The sequence below is a fragment of the Crocodylus siamensis genome, chromosome 4 (assembly GCF_052110815.1).
Source record: "Crocodylus siamensis isolate JL-2025a chromosome 4, ASM5211081v1, whole genome shotgun sequence".
NCBI lineage: Eukaryota > Metazoa > Chordata > Crocodylia > Crocodylidae > Crocodylus > Crocodylus siamensis.
In genome coordinates, this window is record NC_143398.1 from 43343899 (window position 1) to 43364858 (window position 20960).

The 20960-nt window shown below is 43.5% G+C and overlaps 1 protein-coding gene across 9 annotated transcripts in view; it reads left to right on the plus strand.

Annotated features, from left to right (window-relative positions):
• The window catches only part of CADPS2 (calcium dependent secretion activator 2), a 619537-nt gene that overhangs the window by 543296 nt on the left and 55281 nt on the right, over positions 1-20960 (plus strand). For 6 of the 9 annotated variants that reach the window (XM_090042182.1, XM_090042184.1, XM_090042183.1 and 3 more), the window contains exons 19-20: positions 11032-11173; positions 11294-11413. In XM_090042182.1, the coding sequence (XP_089898308.1) occupies positions 11032-11173; positions 11294-11413 (262 nt within the window). The remainder of the gene's footprint in view (positions 1-11031; positions 11174-11293; positions 11414-20960) is intronic. The other 3 variants (XM_090042189.1, XM_090042190.1, XM_090042191.1) reach the window with 1 other exon arrangement.

Here is a 20960-nt window from a genome sequence, read left to right on the forward strand (position 1 = left end):
GCTTAGACTGACCTGTAAAGATTGAATCAGTTCAGCCTTGGGCTTTTTGACTGTCTGTACTTAGTTCGGAAGATTTTATGACACCACCATTTTAACTACCCCTTTTATTTCACAGTCTGGGCTTCTTTGTCTATTGATTTCCAAACTCACACAGGCAATACAAACATACTTGCTCCATACTTAGGTAAGAATATACTGTTAGTAAGCTACTGCTTTCTTTTTCTTCTTTGAAGAGATTAAATGGATAATTACTCTAAATGATTACTAAGGAAACAGTCTCAGGAAAGGCATTTTATTAAAACGGGGAAATGTGTTTTCGTAATGAAGCAATTATCAGCAGGGTTGTAAAATGTTACCAAAAGAGAAAGAAGCAATGACTATAAAAAGTAAATGTCACACCTGTATACTATTTCCATAATTCGCCTAATCGCAATACATATAGAAAGTGACCATTTCTGACAGGTGAAACCCATCTGGAAAATTGTACAGATCAGGTTTTTTTCAACACTGTTGAAAAGCAATCCTTGAAACTAGTCACCTTTTAATCGGTGAATATGCTAGCAAGTGGCAAATGACCATTCTATCAAGAACCAATTCCCAAGTGAAACATACCACAGTGCTTATTCTTTAATTAACAGCCCTTTCACATAGCTAGTACATTAAAGCCATCAGAAAGAACACCTCATGCTTATACAATCGATGTAACAGAGTCTTCCTAAATGGAATAAATGTTCTGGCTTTATACTAAGTGAAAACCTGTTCTCAAAGACTTTTACCTTTATAAAGATAGGCTCATAAAAATCTAAAAAGGGAAAAACAGGAATGTGGTCTCATGAGGATAAAAAGGCTAGTGTTAATAATTAACAAGGAGAGTGAAGTGGAGTCAAATTAACCATAATAGAGCCCAGAGTGACTGGCAAAGTCACCTCTCATTATCAAAAAACTCATTAGGAAATGAAGAGGTGGAAATCCCACTGGGTTATTCTCACACTGAGGCTATATCAGAGATTACTTTTCAGATTTCTTTCAAATGAAGAACTGTTAGGTCACCATATTGCATATTAGGTTAATCTTCAACCTTTGAAATTTGGAGGACTGACACCTGCGTGTTATTCTATCTCAAGAGCTTTAAATGAGCTCTAAATCTGAGATGCAGGAATCAGTTTTCATATAAACCTGACATGAGTGAACTGCCAACAATATAGAAATAATCTAACTAATATTGAATGCATTTAAGTAAATCTTTATGTGAGATTATTTTCATAAATATCTCAAAAATTTAGTGCTAGGAAGAATGCAGAATAATGAGAGTGTGTAATTTTTATCAGTGTGTTTTGTTTTATTCTAAAACCATTAGACATTTTTGAGTTTCTTTTATAGAATACAAGGCATTATACTAGATTAAAGCAAAATGCATCCAAGCACAGCTTCCATTAACTCAGCAGTAAGCAGGAAAGAAAAGATTGACCTGTATGGTACACAGTTTTCCATTGTATTAAAGAAGACCAAATTGCATTTTCCCTTAATGTTTTGCATGTGAACAATAGGTAGCAGATTATATTTTTGGACTAACTCTTGTTCTAGATAAGCAGGATTCAATCTTCCGTGGCATTCAGTAAAGCACAGGGCACAGCTGACAAGGAGGGCTGTAAAGGAACAATTTGCAAGTCCCCGGTCCTAGAACCAAAAGTGTGCCAGTGTCTGTTACTTTAGAGCAGCTTCAAGTCAGCTCCAAACTACTTTGGCTGGTTTATGGCCCAACATTTGAGCTATGGATAACTAAAGCACAATGACACTCTGAAGTGTCCTCAGTCATGCATGCCAGGAAGCTGAACAAAAGTGGTCTAGTAGCCAAGTACATTAACTTTCACATCACCCAGAGATATTTTTCTCCTGTGGGAATCTCTTTTTGGTCAGCTTTTCTGCCTCTTTACACTGCCAACTGAAGACCTGCCCCCCCTCCCCCGTTTACTGTTGCTGTTTTAGCAGCAGGCTTCTTTTGCAGCTCTTGCTTTTGGGGCGGTCATTTTACACCGGTCTATCTGGTTTCATATTTTCATTTAAAGCCTATATTTTCTGTTGGCTGCACATAGCACAACTTGTCCCACACTCTGTCATGATTTTTTTTACTTCACTAAATTATTTTAGGGATATCATTCATATGAAGTAAAATATCTAAAATAAAGTTGCAATATATTGGTATGTACAGGTCTTCAGTATAGTTGAGTGATTTATTGTTATAAAGGTACAAGAGAAGACTTAGTATAAAAAGATAATACAATCTTCTGAGAAGACAGATAGTATAACAGTATCTAGTAAACTGGATTGGAAATGGATCAAGAAAGATCAATTTCCATATAATTAACCTTGCATAGTATGTCTTCTGGAGATACCACAGAATTGGCTTTCATTCTGCATATGCTGAAGTAAAATGGAAAAGATACCTGAGCAGAGCAAAGTTATTATGCATCGTAACATTTTGATAATTCTGATCAAAATGCTTTTATATTATTATTATTTTTGCCTTTCTTAGTATTATGTAGATCTACTAGTATTACATTTAAAATGGCTAATGCATGTGAAAATTCAATAGAAAAGATGGAGCGTGAAGCAAAACCTGTGGTAGCTTTCTTTATCATATTTACTTGCATACCACATGCCATTTTTGCCTCAGTAGTGACAGTCAGGTACCTTGTGGTCAAGATGCCCTGCAGTCAGGATTCAATTAAAACTAAAGAAAAAAATCTTCATGTTCCCTTCTAAAAACAGGATGCTTTTCTTATTTGGGGACATGATATATGAGAAGATATGGTAATTTTTGCAGCATTTTATCTTTGCAGCAAAAAATTGTGAGGTTAGTCCTCAGTTCATGAGTAATTGCTTTCTGTATTTTTAAACTTGAGCTAAAACAGTACTTACAAAAAAGAAGAGAGTTGAAAAAATGACCTTGTATAGTTGGAAGAATGTATTTTATCTTTTTTTAAGACCACAAAGAAGCAAAAGATAGAAGAAGGTTGACATTTTGTATGGATAGGTGCATATTTCACAGATGTCTTTCAGAGGTCTGATAAATTAAACAAAATGGAAAGATTTGCAAAATGTGCCTTTCATGTCTGTAGTTGAGTTTGTAACACAATGTCTTAATTAACTACTAGTTTCTGTTGGTTCTACATAAAGAATCACAGGGTTGGAAGGGACCTCAGGTCATCTAGTCCAATGTCCTGAGCAGACGCATGATTCACTTAGCCAAAACCTATCTGAGATAGGTGCTTATAAAGTCTCTTCTTTAAAATCCAGTGTAGGAAAGTCCACAGCAATCCTAGGTAGCTTGTTCTTTTGCCCTGCTATTGTTACAATTAGTAATTCTTTTCCTGAGATTTGATATAAATCTACTTTGCTTTAGTTTAATAGTGTCTTATGTCCTGCATGCTCTGGCAAAGGAGAAAAATGTTTCTCCATCTTCATTTATAGTACCCTGTGTCCTTTTTTTCTTTGTATGACTCCACATAAAGTGTCATTTGAATAATTTTTCCTGTTTAAGCCCAGATTTAGCACATTTTTTATAAGTATCTCCCTCTTTCTGCTTATTCCAGTCATACTGTCAGAGCATGCTTGAATCTTCATTGTTATCATGTGCATGGTTACCTGTCATTGTCCCACATATACATTATCAGGATCACACTGGGGATTTCACTGCACTCCATATCTCTACATTTGAAGTTTTTAGAGTACCTGAGGATCTGAGCAGATGTTGGCTTTGCTTTAGTTTGTCACGTCCATCTTATTTTTCCATCCACATGAATAATGAGTCATATTAGAGAGAAGAGTTGCTATAGGATGCAGTTTATTTTCTGCTGCTACTTATACAGGTGATCCACATTTTGAGTTTAGTGCATTAAGAAATCCTTGAATGAATCCCTCTTAATATAGAATGATGTGAGGGATAGCTTCTGCTACCAAAGGTTGCCTGCCTCAGACTGAAGTAAATGTTGGGGCATGGACATTTGTAAAATTGAAATAACTTATGTCTTATCTTTCAGTGACTTTCCTTACCCAGGACCCTCTCTGCTCTGATGTTTCATTTACTTCCAGCTGCATCGCTCTTCTTTCTGGCATCACTCACTGTACAGTTGCTTGGCATTATTGCTGCACTGCTTTGTGACACAGGCACTTTCCCAGATTAGTAGAAACTAGGAATGTTATAAGGTTAATTCAGATGGCCTCTAGGAAAGCAAGTACTCTCCATAAAGTGTTGCTCAGTAAAAACATTTGTAAAGCTGCTCTGACTAAACCTTAGTACACCAATTGACAGTGTGACAGCAGCTAACTTAGAAAAGGCAATGTGTTGAGGGCTTACTTCTTGAAATGTCTTGCTATCATGGCTGCTGTTGGTTAAAGGAATTATTTGGATAAAAATCTGCCTCACGTAGTGGAATGTTCTTGCTACACAATCTGGTAGGATGGAGAAAGCTCAAACTCCAGTATCTCAGGCTTCTTGTTTTCTCAAAAAAAGTTATTGATAATGTGAATTCCACTCAGTCACACAGACCATTGTACATTGGCAAAAGGACATCTGTATGAAAAAAGGTGTACATGGACATAGAAAAGTCTATTGATGCAAATATGCTTTCACTACACTCTTTAAAGCTCTTTAAAGCTCTCTGCTTGAGGAAACCATGATCTGGGACAGAGAGAACTAGGAACTCCTGGCTGCCCAGCTGCATGTGCCCCACACCATGAAGCAGTGCTTGCAGCTAGGGAGCAAGGAGCTCCCAGCTCCCTAGGTGCTGCTTTCATGAGTGAACTGGGAACTTGAAAGAAAACAGATGTGCAGTTAGGGCTTCTAACATGCCCACTTTTAAAGGCCCAGAGCACAGTGATCATGAGATTAGGGAGATGCTTGTTGATATTGGGCTCATGGCACCCCCACATCTACCTTTGGGGATCAGGTAGGGTTGCTAGGTCCAGGACCCAATTCTGCCGCCAGCCCAGTACCACTGATTGGGTAGGTTATTGTTGTGTCCTGGACCCTAGAGCTGCTCCATGCTCAACTGAGCATTGGGAGCTGTCATGGGTCAGTCTCTACTTGAAGAGAAAAAGGTGGGCACATTCAGGCATAGATTTCATAGACATTAGAGCTGGAAGGGACCTCGGGAGATCATCGAGTCCAGCCCCCTGCCCAAAGGGCAGGAAGTCAGCTGGAGTCATAGGATCCCAGCAAGATAAGCATCCAATTTACTCTTGAAGGTGTTCATTGTAGGTGCTTGAACCACCTCCGATGGCAGACTGTTCCAGACCGTGGGGGCTCGGACAGTAAAGAAATTCTTCCTTATGTCCAGCCTAAAACGGTCTTGCAGGAGTTTGTGACCGTTCCACCTCGTCATCCCTTGGGGCGCTCTGGTGAACAAATGTTCCCCCAGATCCTGGTGGTCACCCTTGATAAACTTATAGGTGGCCGTCAGATCACCCCTGAACCTGCGCTTTTCCAGGCTAAAGAGTCCCATGTCTCTCAGCCTGTCATCGTAAGATCTGTTTTCCTGACCTCTGATCATGCGCGTGGCTCTCCTCTGGACTCTCTCAAGCTTCTCCACATCCTTTTTGAATTGTGGAGCCCAAAACTGGATGCAGTACTCAAGCTGCGGCCTCACCAAGGCCGAGTACAAGGGGAGAATGAAGTCCCGGGATTTGCTCGAGAAGCATCTATGGATGCAAGCCAGCGTTTTGGTCGCTTTATTAGCCGCAGCATCGCATTGCAGGCTCATGTTCATCTTGTGGTCAATGATGACCCCCAAGTCTCTTTCTTCTGTAGTGCTAACCAACGTAGCACTGCCAAGCCTATAAGGATGCTGCAGGTTTTTCCTCCCAAGGTGGAGAACCTTGCATTTTTCGGTGTTAAACACCATGAGGTTCTCGTCTGCCCATTTGCTGAGCTTGTCCAGGTCAGCCTGGATCACCCGCCTATCTTCTGGCATGGATGCTTTGCCCCAAAGTTTGGTGTCATCGGCGAACTTCACCAGTCCACTCCTGACTTCAATGTCCACATCGTTAATGAAGATGTTGAACAGTATGGGTCCAAGGACAGAGCCTTGAGGGACCCCACTGTTCACAGGGCACCACGATGAGTGACTGCCATCAATCACAACCCTCTGGGTCCGACCACGGAGCCAATTTCCCAGCCAGCGGATCGTGGTGGAGCCAAGGCCACAACTGGCCAGTTTGGCCCAGAGGTGATCATGGGATACCAGATCAAAAGCTTTTTTGAAGTCAAGATATATGACATCAATCTCTTCTCCCTTGTCCAGGTAATAGGTCACCTGGTCATAGAAGGAAATGAGATTGGTCAAACAAGACCTACCCGCAACAAACCCATGCTGGCTATCCCTTAGGATGTTAGCCTGGGCCAGTCCCTCAAGGATGGCCTCCTTAATAAACTCTAAGCGCAGAGTAATCTTCCTTGGAGGTGAATCTCGTCCTCCATCCTTTGTAGGCTTTCCTTTTTAGCCACAGTAGGTCCGCTAGGTCCCTGGAGAGCCAGGGGGGCTGCTGTGCCTTCTTGCTGCCTTTCCTCCATGTTGGAATAGATTTAGCTTGTGCATTGAGGATCGCTTCCTTGAGAAGCAACCACTCTTCTTGAACTCCCATCTCCCTGGGGTCATGGTCCCTGAGGGCCTGACCGACTAGCCTCTTGAGCTTGTCAAAGTCGGCTTTTCTGAATTCGAGGACTTCTGTGTTGCTGACTGACTTGCCAGCTTTACAGCGGATGGTGAAGGTGATCAGCTCGTGGTCGCTGTCACCCAGCTTTCCATCGATCACTAGGTCACCGATTAGGTCGTCCCCCATAGCCAGTACCAGGTCGAGCAGCGCTTTGCCTCTCGTTGGCCCATAGATTTCTTGAGTCAGGTAGAGGTCATCCACGCACGAGAGAAAGCTTTGCGCCCGCTCAGATTTAGCTGAGTGATCTTCCCACGAGATGTCCGGGTAATTGAAGTCACCCATGACAACCAAGGTCCTGGAGCAAGCGGCCTCAGTCAGTTCCCGGGCAAACTCCTGGTCAAGCTCAGGACTTTGAGTGGGAGGTCTGTAGTAGACTCCCACCGTTGTGTCCCCTGTGCCGTATTCCCCACGAATTTTTACCCAGAGGCTGTAGCTGTCCATGCCAGTCGCCAACATCAGCTTGCAGGGACATGTAGCTTTCCTTGACATAGAGAGCTACACCCCCGCCCCTTTTGTCAACACGATCCCTCCTGTACAGGCTATAGCCCTCTATACCCATGGTCCAGTCATGGCTGGAGTCCCACCAGGTCTCTGTTATCCCAATGACATCATATTTCTTTGCACTGAGCAGGAGGACGAGCTCGTCCTGCTTGTTGCCCAGGCTCCTGGCATTAGTGTACAGGCAGGCAAGTGTGCCCTTGGGGGCTCTTGCCTTGCCCACAGATTGTGCCAGGGCTGGGGCAGGGGTGGACTCCCTTAAGTGCCTTGGTCTGCTGGCTTTGCAACGGTTGCTCAGCGGGCCAGCAGTGGCAGTAGTCCCCCCATCCCCCAGCGGGCTTAGTTTAAAGCCCGGTGGAGCAGGTCAGCCAGTCTGGCTGAGAAGAGCCTCCTCCCCAGGGGAGAGAGGTGGAGGCCATCTCTTCCCAGCAGCTGGCTGCCTCTCTCGCCAAAGAGCGGGTTGTGGTCATGGAAGCCAAAGCCTTCCCGATGACACCAGCGCCGCAGTCTTTGGTTCACTGCGTGGATCCTCCTCTCCCTCCTCAGCCCATAGCCCGAGACTGGGAGGATCGACAAAAACACCACCTGAGCTCCCAGACCCCTAAGCCCCGCTCCCAACTCCCTGTAGCGCCTCATGACCTGGCTGGGGGTGCTCCGAGCCGTGTCATTGGTGCCCACATGAATAAGGAGCATGGGGTAGTGGTCTGTGGGCCAGAGGAGCTGCGGGATCCTCTCCGCAATGTCTCGGATGCAGGCCCCCGGGAAGCAGCAGACTTCCCAGGCTAAGGGGTCAGGGCGGCAGATTGCCCCCTCAGTGCCCCGCAGGATGGAGTCTCCCACAACAAACACCTTTCGCTTTGTCTTGGGGAGAGCGGGGCCAGTAGCTGCGGTCGAGCCTGGGTTGCCTGCGGGAGCTGGCAACTGCGTGGGCTCTGCTGGGGCTGCAAGAGGTGCGAACTTGTTGCTAAGCTCCGGCGAGGGAGGGCCCTTGGTGCGGCGGGCCTTGGGGCCCTTGACCACCTTGGTCCATGCCCCTGACTGGGCAGAGCGGGAGGTCCCAGAGTCCTCCTTAGTCGTGGAGGGAGACGGAGCTCTCCCCTGCAGCTCCCGGGGGAGAAGGGCCTGGCAGTAGGAGTCTATCTCCTGCTCGCAGTCCCTGATGGCACGCAGTCTCTGGACTGTGGCCTGGAGGTCCTCCAGCTGGCGCACCAGAGACCCCAGTAGGGAGCAGACCCCGCAAGGGGAGGTGGCCATGAGAAATTTCTCCTATGAGAAATTTTACAATCTTTGCATTCTTCTATGCCTAAAGAAGGGTGTGTGCCCAAAAGCTTGCAAATAAAGGGGTTTTTATTGCATATATCTAGATGGTCTAATAAAAGATGTCACCTCTGCCAAGAGTTCCAGTTCCTTTTGCCTATAGACCAATATGGCTACAACCTGTATATCACTTCTAAGTAAGATTTGTATGGTGATAAAGGCAAGTTAAAACTCTTGGCATTATTTTAGATAATTTCCTTTTCTTGCAAAGCTGACTATCAGTATAGTATGACCATTTTTTTCAGTGTTCAATTTTTACTGGTTGTGCCCCTTTTTAATTCCATTCTGGCTTCTCAATAGTAGCACATGCCCTCCTGCCCATGAAGCTTTATTATTGTAATTCCCTCTGAGCAGAGCTTACAGTAGGGCATCTCTACAGCTTGTTCAGAAAGCAATAGCGTGCTTGCTCACGTCTTCAAGCACCTGTGATTATATTATGCCAGTCCTACATTGTCTTCAATGACTGCCTGAAAAGTGACATGTTGACTTCAGAAAAACTTGACAATGCCAGCTTTAAGTTCTTAACAGTGTAGGGTTTGAAACTGCCTCCTTTCTAATCATAAGCTGATACTCCTCTTCTCCTTGTCTCTTAGGCTAGGGGTATTCAAGTCTTTGCTGGGGTGGTCCTTGGGCTTGGAACACTGAATTTCTATGTATGTACACACCTTTGTGCTAAGGATCAATCCCTTTATTTCATAATATTATTGACTACTATTTTGCTAATTTTACAAGATATTAAAATAAAAAGCTGCCACTTTTTTAAAGTCCTATTAAAAAATGAAATGCTTAATGTACAAATACTTATGGCAAAATAACCTAATTAAAACTTTTCATATCGCTTTGCAAAGAGGTGAATATAAAGGTGGTTAATAGCATCTCTTTCTAATGAAAATAATTCTTGGCTTCAGATCATTACTTTGAAATAACAATATTATGCCTAAACCCTCAGCAGTCCCTGGTGTTACTGACATCAGTGGATGAAACTAGGGCCCTCTCTATACATGTTAATCATGTCTTAAATTGTGACCCACCTACATGTTCAGCCAATTAATTGCATGATAAAACAAGCAATAACCTACATAGCTTGTTCTAATCATGCCATGAATTGAATGTGTGACCAAGTGCTCCCCTGTGGCTGAGAGCCCCATCAATTGAGGGGCTCCCAGCCACAGGGGTGCACCACCCATTGACAGCCCCACAGCTGACAAGGTTCACAGTGGTGGCAGTGTTGTCAGCTATGGAACTGCAGCAGGGAAAACACTGTCTTCTCCCCACCCCTGCAAGCCTCCTCAGGGGCAGTGGGAGCAGCTTTGTTGGCTGGAGAGAACATAAAAGGGCCAGCACAGAAAACGCTGCCGTTGCTGCCACTCTGCAGCTGCTGTTGCTAGCCTCATAAATGCAGGGCTTGCAGCATTCTCCCCGCTGCCCCTGCTGTGAGCCCTGTCCATCTGCGAACCTGCTGAGTCCCATCAGCTGCATGGGAGCAGATGCAGGGGGAACCTGGGATTGTGTGAATTGCTCATTAGATCCCATTGCACCTTTACCTGTACGTGTAGAAGGGCCCTAGGCCATAGTGAAAATGTTTCCCGAACAGTTTCCATGTCTTCCAGATGTACTGCATGGCTTAAGCCTTTCCCAGGAATAAAAACAATGGTGGGGAGAGGGTCTACAGTCTGTGCTGACTGGTTTTTATATATATATAATATATATTAATGTAAACATTTGAAAGGTACTAATGCTGTGATTCTAGATAAGGGAATACTTGGGGATACTCCATATAGAAGGAGAAAGAAAATGCTCACAAATAAAAAATATAAAAATAAGAGACAATGAAAGAAACAAAAGCCACTTTTTTGTACTGGAGTAGAGGAGGTTATATTTTGATGTAGTTTTTGAACCATTAAAAATATTCTTCAAGTCAAGCTGTGTGCATGATATTCGTAGTCACCATCCTCTCTCAGACATTAGCCACAGTCATTGTGTTTGCAGGATCTGTCTATTTGTACAGAGCTATTCGTGATTGTGGCTTTTGGACATGTATGTAAGATAATTAAAGAGTAATGATTGGATATTTCTTCATGACTAATAGGATATATATCTTGCTTTGTTTTGTTCACTGACCTAGTAGCTAAATATTCTGTTAGAGCAAGCTAATTACTAAGCCCCAATTCAGTGAAACTGTTAAGCATTTTCTTAAAGGTAAGAATTCCCTGATGTATAGGTCTGAGTATTAGAATGAAATGACATTATAATTAATGACAGTTAAGCACATGCTTAAGTGCTTTGTTTAATCACGGCCCAATTCTGTATTTGTTAGTTGTTTAGAAGCAAAAGCAAAGAGTCTGATATTAAGTCCATTGCAGAAAAGGGGTCATGCTATCTATCACTGCTCTTAGAACTATTTATGTACTGGAATGTTTTAGGAAATTCTTTTTGCTATATTAACTAAATGGATCACAGCTTGATAAATAAATGTGGACTGTTTCTGTTTGTTTTTTAAAGTATTTTTGTGCAATGGAAAGTTTCACAAGCACTTGCAAGAAATTTTTGTTCCCCTGGTCATCCGCTACATTGATCTCATGGAATCATCTATCGCTCAGTCCATTCACAGAGGTCTTGAACAAGAATCATGGCAACCTGTCAAGTAAGTGTTTCCTTGAAGGTCTAACCCACATGGCTTTATCTTTCTGTCTGATCTGGTTTTGCTCCCCTGTTGTCCTAAAAATTCTATTTTTATTGTGTTCCTACATTGTTTTCTTCACAGGAGCATCACCAACAGTCTTCCCAATGTAGCTCTTCCAAAAGTTCCAAGTTTGCCTCTTAATCTTCCACAGATTCCTAGCTTTTCTACACCAACTTGGATGGCTTCTTTATATGATTCCACGTGTGTATTCTTCACTAATTTTCTGACTGTATGTCAACTCTGCATGGTCTTGCTAATGTTCTGTACAGTTAAATTTCGATTGCATGGTGTTTATGATCACTTAGTTGAATATTATAGTTGCTCAGCTGTGAGCAAGCATGGAATGTCTGTGAGTTGTGTTTTTAGTGTATAAAATTACAGCAGAGTGTTATACTTAATATCTCACTTAAAATCAACTTGACAAAGGTCTTTTATGGTGTAATTAGCAGTTAACACCCTAAATGACATAATTGCTCTTCTTAATTAATCAGCAGTGGAGAGACACTTCAGTTAATTGTTCTTAAGCCATATTTTTGTAAAATTAAGTAGTACTTAATGTTTCTGTATGGGTGTGATTAAGTCACTGTATATGCCAAATATTTTGGAAAACCGTTTGACCAACCAATTGAAAGATTTCTATTAGATTTTTAAAGTTTAAATTCTAAAGGAAAATGATGAAGGTTTAATGGACACAGCATTTGAACGATATGAATTTTCATGTTGTTGAAAAAAATACATATTTTTTCTATCACCATAATGTTTCTTCATTCTCGGTGTAACAAAAATGGAGCTGACAGCCCATATGCCACCTGTCTACAGTACAATACTGTACTATTTGTGTATGTTGGGGAAGGTAGAGGGATAGAGCATACATGAGTTATAAGAGAAAGTTAAAGGAGCTGGGATAAGTTTATGGAGGTGATACAGAAAGGGGAGCTCTGACAGTCCAGTAAGATAGTTTGATGGACTTCATAGATTTCATAGACATTAGGGCTGCAAGGGACCTTGGAAGATCATCGAGTCCAGCCCCCCACTCGAAGGGCAGGAAGTCAGCTGGGGTCACAGGATCCCAGCAAGATAAGCATCCAATTTACTGTTGAGGGTGTTCAATGTGGGTGCTTGAACCACCTCCGATGGCAGGCTGTGCCAGACCTTGGGGGCTCAGACAGTAAAGAAATTCTTCCTTATGTCCAGCCTGAAACGGTCTTGCAGGAGTTTGTGACTGTTCGACTTCGTCATTCCTTGGGGCACTCTGGTGAACAACCATTCCCTCAGATAAACTTATAGGTGACCATCAGATGACCCATGAGCCTGCTCTTTTCCAGGCTAAAGAGCCCCATGGCTCTCAGCCTGTCGTCGTAAGGTCAGTTTTCCTGACCTCTGCTCATGCACGTGGCTCTCCTCTGGACTCTCTCAAGCTTCTCCATATCCTTTTTGAATTGTGGAGCCCAAAACTGGATGCAGTACTCCAGCTGCGGCCTCACCAAGGCCGAGTACAAGGGGAGAATGACATCCTGGGATTTGATTGAGAAGCATCTGTGAATGCAAACCAGCATTTTAGTCACTTTACTAGCCGCAGCATTGCGTTGCAGGCTCATGTTCACCTTTTGGTCAGCGATGACCCCCCAAGTCTCTCTTTTCTGTAGTGCTAGCCAGCGTAGCACTGCCAAGCCTATAAGGATGCTGCAGGTTTTTCTTCCCAAGGTGGAGAACCTTGCATTTTTCAGTGTTAAACACCACCAGGTTCTCATCCACCCATTTGCTGAGCCTCTCCAGGTCAACCTGCATCACCTTCCTGTCTTCTGGTGTGGATGCTTTGCTCCAGAGTTTGGTGTCATTGGCGAACTTCGCCAGTCCACTCCTGACTCCAATGTGCACATCATTAATGAAGTAGTTGAAAAATATGGGTCCAAGGACAGAGCCTTGGGGGACCCCACTGGTCACAGGGCACCATGATGATTGACTTCCATCTATTACTACCGTCTGGGTCTGACCACAGAGCCAATTTTCCAGCCAGCAGATCATGGTGGACCCAAGGCCACAATTAGTCAGTTTCACCAAGAGGTGATCACGAGATACCAAATCGAATGCTTTTTTTAAGTCATTATATATGACATCAATTTCTTCTCCCTTGTCCAGGTGATAGGTCACCTGGTCGTTGAAGGAAATGAGACTGGTCAAGCAAGACCTACCCGCAACAAACCCATGCTGGCTATCCCTTAGGATGTTGGCGTCAGCCAGTCCATTAAGGATGGCCTCTTTAATAAAGTTTTCTAAGATCTTCCCCAGGACAGAAGTCATGCTGATGGGCCTGTAGTTAGCCGGATCCACTTTCCTCCCTTTCTTGAAGATAGGCACCACATTGGCCTTCTTCCAGTCTTCGGGCCCTACACCAGAGCGCCAGGAGTTTTCAAAGATCCATGCCAGAGGCTGGGCTGTGATGCTTGCCAGCTCCTTGAGTACCCTGCGGTGTAGCTTGTTAGGGCCGGCTGACTTGAAGGTATCCAGCTTCTCAAGGTGTTCCTTCACGAGGTCAGCATTAATGGAAGGCATTGGATCCCCCTCACCCGGACTGCCCTGTCCCATGGTGGGCATGGGTGTACCATGGGACTGATGAAAGACTGACACAAATACCCATGTAATAAGTTAGCTTTTTCCTGGGTGTCAGTTGTCAGTTGCCCCATCTGGTTCAGCAGGGGTCCAATGTTGCCCTTGCTTTTCCTCCAGCTCCCCACATATCTGAAAAAGGACTTTTTATTGTCTTTGATGCTCGAAACTAGTTGGAGTTCAGTTGCAGCCTTGGCTTTCCTGGTTTGCTCCCTGCAGGACCGAATCAGTGCAGAATAATCCTTCTTGGAGGTGAATCCTGTCCTCCATCCTTTGTAGGCCTTTCTTTTTAGCCTCAGGAGGTCTGCTAGGTCCCTGGAGAGCCAGGGGGGCTGCTGTGCCCTCTTGCTGCCTTTCCTGCGAGATGGAATAGAATTAGCTTGTGCATTGAGGATTGCTCCCTTGAGCAGCAACCACTGATCCTGAACTCCCCTCCCTCTGGGGTCATGGTCCCTTAGGGCCTGACTGACAAGCCTCCTGAGCTTGTCAAAGTTGGCTTTCCTAAAGTCAAGGACTTCTGTGTTGCTGAGTGTCTTGCCAGCTTTACGGCAGATGGTGAAGATGATCATCTCGTGGTCGCTGTCACCCAGCTTCCCATTGATCAATAGGTTGCCGATTAGGTCATCCCCCGTAGCCAGTACCAGGTTGAGCAGCACTTTGCCTCTCATTGGCCCATAGACTTCTTGAGTCAGGTAGAGGTCATCCATGCACGATCGGAAGCTTTGCGACCACTCAGATTTTGGTGAGTGATCCTCCCCTGAGATGTCCGGGTAATTGAAGTCACCCATGACAACCCTAGTCCTGGAACATGCGGCCTCAGCCAGTTCCTGGGCGAATTCCTGGTCAAGCTCTTGACTTCGGGTGGGAGGTCTGTAGTAGACTCCCACCGTTGTGTCCCCTGTGTCGTGTTCACCACAGATTTTAACCCAGAGGGTCTCCAGTCATCCACCCTGGTTGCCAACACCAGTTTGCAGGGACGCATAGCCTTCCTTAACATAGAGAGCTACACCCCCGCCCCTTTTATCTACATGATCCCTCCTGGATAGGGTATAGCTATCTATACCCATAGTCCAGTCATGGGTGGAGTCCTACCAGGTCTCCATTATCCCTATGACATCATAATTATTTGCATTAAGCAGGAGGATGAGCTCCTCCTGCTTATTCCCCAAGCTCCTAACATTTGTGTACAGGCAGGCAAGTGTCCCCTTAGGGGCTCTTGCCTTGCCCACAGATTGTGCCAGGGCTGGGGTAGGGGTGGGCTCCCTTAAGTGCCTTGGGCTGTTGGCTTTGCAAGGGTTGCTCAGCAGGCCAGCAGTGGCAGTAGTCCCCCATCCCCCAGCTTGTGGGGACTTGTGTTTGTTGTCCCCAGGTTGCAGAGAAGAGTGGAAGGTGTTTAATATTTCTCATACTTCTCGGTTTTGCTGGTTGCCACTTGGAGCTGGAAAGGCTTTCTCCACTCCTGTTGCTACATGTGTGTGGGCAGAAGTGGGGGGGGAGGTGAGGGGCGGTGGATGTAGTTCACCTTCCTCAGAAGCATTGGGGATTGGGGATTTTGAGTGGGGTGTACCAGTACTTTTGCATCTGGGACTTAAACCCAAAGATTCCTTGTAAAAGGGTCTCGCCCCTCTGTTTAGGGTCAGACTGATTGCTATATTAGGGATAAGGAAGGAATTTTATCCTATGCTCAGAATGGCAGGGAGAGGGCAGGGGGGAGTTGCCTGCCTCTGTAGCATGGGGCCTGGCCCTCTTCTTTGGATCTCTCAAGCACAATTTAAAAGCTTTCAGCAACAAGACAGTAACCCCCATTGTGGCAAGTTAGGGTGCTATCTATGCTTTGTAGTTGTGTGACCAAGTTGATTGCATAGCTTTACTAGTAAGTTAGATAAGGATTTGTATGGGATAGTATGGATGATCTTGCCTAGGTGAGCTCTGCGGGTCCCTTTCAGCCCTACTTTTCCATAATTCTGTAATTTTGCATTTACCATTTTGGGTGAAGAAATGTTTCGGTTACAGATTTCCAAAGAGGTGGATTAATAGGAAAAATGATAGAAAACCATCTTAATTATGAAAAATAATTTGACCATATGCTTTAAAGCAAAACATAATTATTTAAAATTTAACTTGAATGAACTCTAACATTTTCTTACAAGGAGATGTGAGCAGTTTGGTGTTTGTGCTAAGAATTATATAACCAGTATATTGAGAAATATGTCTCCAGACTTCTGGCACTTGTTCATTAGGTATTATGGAAATTGTTCTAACTGACTGTACTCGGAAATTGTCAACCTTTTCTCTTCTCATCCTTGGGCTTTAACACTCTTTTTTTTTTAACTGTAATGCTAACATTTTTCTATCTGTATACCTTTGACTTTATAAATCATTACTCCAGCTCTGAATTGCAACTCCCTGATGATTTGCCATTCAAAAAACCCTTTCTAGCTAGTTATTCCCCTCCTTCAGTATCCTCTATTTCTTATTCCATGGTGAGATTCGTATACGTTTTTAGGTTCAGTCTTCTAACCACCTGCATCCTAGTAATTTTGCCCAGTAAAAATTAATGTTAAAATACATGTTACACATGAATGCTGTGGAAACATTTAATCAATAACTGTCATACAGTAATTCCTAAAACTGAGATATCTACTAACGTAGAACACTGCTGTAGGCAGCAGTTGTAACACTGACTGGGTTCCAGCACTTCCATTATAAGACCTGTTTTCATTTACTTATACTGGGTAGATCTACAGGTGCACTTTACCGCAGAGTTGAGTAATTAGGGCTGCAGCAAAGCGTAACAGTCTACATGTTTGCCAGTATTAAGGTACAGTAAATTAATTAACTCTGCCATATGACAGAGTAATTATGTACGCTGAAACACATGTAGACAGTGACAGGGTTTGACTTGGGCATGAGGATGCTAAAATGCGGGGACTTCCTGCCACCTAACCCTGTACCCTTGTGCCCGAGCCAGCCCCTCCACTGCCCAACACTGCCACCCGGAGACCAGGGCTGACCATCCCCCACCCCAGCCTCATGCCAGCCTGGGGATTGCTCCACCCTAGCATAAAGTGCTGCAGTCCCAGATGCACATGTAGACAGTGCACCTGGAAACAGTTGACTCTGGCACGTACCATGCCAGAGTTAATTTTGTCGCTTTAATAGCACAAGTAGATGTATCCACCTCTGCCTAATTTTAACCATTTTGGCTGAAAATTTCCACTCCAAGCATCTGCTTCATGCTGATCTTTTTCCCCTTTAGTTTTAGCCAGAACTGTTTAACTATTTCTGAGAATGAACCTAGGGAAAAACATGTTGCTTTTGCCTAGATGAAAACATTCTCCCAAACTGTTATTTGAAAACCTCTAAAGCCTCCCAGATTTTGGAAAACAAACTTGAAGTGTGGCAGAGGATGACACGTGCCAGGTCTGAAGTCATAGACAACCATTCATTTTGAGTGGTTTCAAAAAGGAAAGGACACTGCCCACAAGAATGACCCACAGATGTTAGGCTCAAACTGTTACATGTGCATGGCTTATACTAATACAAGTGAGCTAAACAGCTGTAATTTAACTCTGGCTGAAGCAGGGTTAAAGTCGTAAGCTCCTGCACAAGTAATTGTTCTTGTTATAGCAGCTCCCCCTCCTCTTTTGAAACCACTTCAAGTGAATGTTTGTCCATGCTGTTGGTGTCCTGTGGGCAGTTTTTTAATATGAAAGAGGGAGAGGGAATTTGTTACTAAAAACATGGCCAATGAAGGAGGTCAAATTCTGTCATCTGCTGCATTGACCTGTAAGTATTTGAAGAGGATATGAAAGAAAAATCCTTGCAGGAAAAAATGCCATTGTGGTATACAAGAATATAAGTGGCATGCCAAATCTCACACCAAGTTCTGAAAGGAAAAATCCAGCTTTGCATTCAGCTAGTACTTGTGCTACAGTCAGCAAGTGCTCACAGGCCGTAGCTCTCAGGCTGTTTCTAGTGAGACGAGCTGTAATGAACATGTATTGTGCAAGTTCACTTGAGGCATCTTGCTCACCTCGTTCAGTAGATTTCCAGTGCTGCCTACACAACTGACTGCTGGCTACTGTCTCTAGCCCCCTTGTGGAGCAGTCTTCTTGATGTCTATGAGTTATTCAGAATGCTCATTTGCAAGACAAGTGACTGATCATGTTTTTCAAAAGAGCAGTTTATAAGAAATAATATTTTGTTCCAAGTGGCATCTACATTCATGTTGCAACCTGTGGGATTTTTGTCATGTGTGTCTGGTGCCACTAAACTTTCTAGAGAAAACACTGTCGGCTAGGACATTAGCCAAGCTGAAAAGTACTTTTCTTTCAGAAACTAGGGATTCATATTTATCTTTCCAGTCTGCTTGTGGCACACGCAAAAATCAGTTTCTGCATACAAAACTGTAAACGATGGGCACCAAAATACTATGAAATTCAAACAATATTTTAGGAATAATTTCTTTAAAGTTACTGCAAAAGCTCTTTATTTTCAGGGAAGGGGGTGTGGGAGGGTTGGGGGGCTTGCAGGCAATCATTTTTAGTGGATACAACCACACTGAGAAATTATACTTTATGAATCAACTGAGTAACTTTTAATATCTTGTAAGAATGCCAAATCATCAGCCTATTTCTGTTATTGAATATGGCCTTTTGTTTGTGAAGTAAGTAGACATTTTTCAAAGGCTAACATTTATTACTAACGGCTATGGCTCCAAAGTAAAGCTTTATAGGCACCGATTGAACAAAGCTTTACAGCAAGTGTTTAAATCCATTCCTGTTCAACAATATGTTGAGCTCTCACCTAAGAGCTTTGCTGAATAGGTATGGGCTTAAGAATATAGTTATGGTTAAGCATCTCTTTATGTGCTTTGATGAATTGTGGTCATAGATACTAAAATGGATTTACCTCTCTGACACAGTTTACACTTACTCTTTTGTCCTTTACCTTTTTAACTATGCTGCAAAATATTGTGTGCAGATTATGCTAAATGATTCTCTGCAGATGTTCTGTTGCTATTTTCATCAGTAAGTTTCTTACCCCCCGCCCCCTTGCTTCCTTCAATCTACAGAAAGAAACTGTACATGTATACTCTTCCCTTACATAACACTGGCACAAGATGATCATTACTGTGTTTTCAGTTGTTTTTGCTGATCCTTTTGTTTAATGGTACATTTGGGGCATTGCATGTTAAGGTCGGGGAGATATTAAGAGAGTAAAGTGTTGTGTGTAGTATTCAGTGTTTTGCTTGATTGGTCCCATGAGTAGTTAACTCTGAGGACACCTTGGCTAGACAAGTGGAGCATGGTGTTTCAGATTTGGCTGAGGAAAACATAGTGGAAGGACAAGAGAGCTGGGACAGTGTATTTAGGGGAAGGCAAAGTAAAGGTTTTAATTAGTCAGGTTGGATTTCTTCTTACAGTCATCTTGTTAATTAAGATTCATTAGTCTAAAATGCATTTTTACCCCTTTTAGATTTGAATCTTATTCTACTACAAATGTTAAACCTTACATTTAAGCTGGATTTCGGGCAGTTTTGAAGAGATGAATGTTTGTGTTTGTAAATATTATTCCATTATATATGCAGTATATCATATTTTGAATGATAACATTCTTTGTTATCCTTGGTATACTTTAATTCAGCATTACCTCATACACTTTCAGAATGCCAAGTTCAGCAAAATTCAGACTTTAGAAAACCAAGCAATGAAGAGTTAAAGTTCTTCCGACTCAAACTTCTGTAAACCAGGAAACAGAGATACATACCTGTACAACCTTAACTCTACCCCCAGGCTGGCAGATAACCAATTCAAAGGATCTGCAGGTGCTTCAAATGTATTCATTGTGATAGTCATTCCACCTGTATTGACTGTTGGAAGAATTAGCTCGAGCAGTTGAGCAGAACTCTGGCTGTGATGCAAGGGTTCTGCTGCCGCTGCTGCAGAGGAGTTTGGATGCTCAAAGTTTTGCTGGCAAAACTGGAGTTCTGTCGATACAACTTTGTAATGTGGACTGGGCCTTCAAAGAACTGACCTTTAAACAGAAAGAGGTTTTCAGATCTGTGTGAAGTTCCCCATTCATCTCAATGTGATGCTCTCATCAAGCAACATGATGTTCCCAACTGAATGAGAATGCTCCATGAAGATGAATACAGCCTGAAACAATAGGTCTGAGAGAGATGAACTGCTCCATTCATCTCAGTGGGTGTTCTCATCTCTCATCTCCCCAGTGCCAGACTTTGAGAGCTTGTAATTGCACCAAGCATGCCTGTTCTCAACTCCTGACCCCAGTCTCAGCACTGTGGGCTTGTTGTACACATCCAGTATGCCTATTATCAGTTCCCCACACAGAGGAACAAGGCCCCCCAAAAATGTATAAGGGGCAGGCAGACAGGCATGCTCAGGCCGTCGTAGCATAGCAAATCCCCCTCCACTTCCTGTCATATCAAGCATGGAAAGGCAAGAACACAGGCTTCCTAATCCCTACTAGGACACCCCACTTGCTCACACAGGGGAACAAAAAGAAAACACAGGCACCTGTAGATTCCAAGGGCATGAATGGGACCAAAGAAAAGAGATCAGAGAGGATCTCGGAGGGCCCAGCTCACAAAGGGAAGACTGAAGACATACCTTGATAGACAGGCACTTTTTCTGTGCCTGGAGAGAGTAGGGTATAAGAATCAGCCTTGCTAACATTATACCAGTGGTGATCTGCTGAAGGAATTCTCATTTGGCCTAGCTGTGCCCAAGCATTATGAAGGCAGTAGAACTACGGCTGAGTATCTGACCCTCCATTTTTTCAAAGCATTCTTTCTGCCAGTGTGACTTCAACCAGGTGCTCATGATGGTGAATAATAGTGCAATGATAAGCCTATAAAATACTGTCAAATAAATTCAAAAATCACCCTTGGTATGCTTCAGGAAAGGGTAGAAATAGCATAAACTAGGGATAAGAACTGGTCATAAAATAATGGGGGCGTGGAAAGGGCAAACAATGTTGAGTTTGTGTGTATAAATGGAGGAAAATGAAACAGCACCGTTCCAGAGAAGTAGCAAGTTCATACCTCAGTACCTGCTGCGGGATAAGCGCGGTGCTCAGTTCTTCAAAGATTTGTTCAGACAAGTAGCTCATTGAA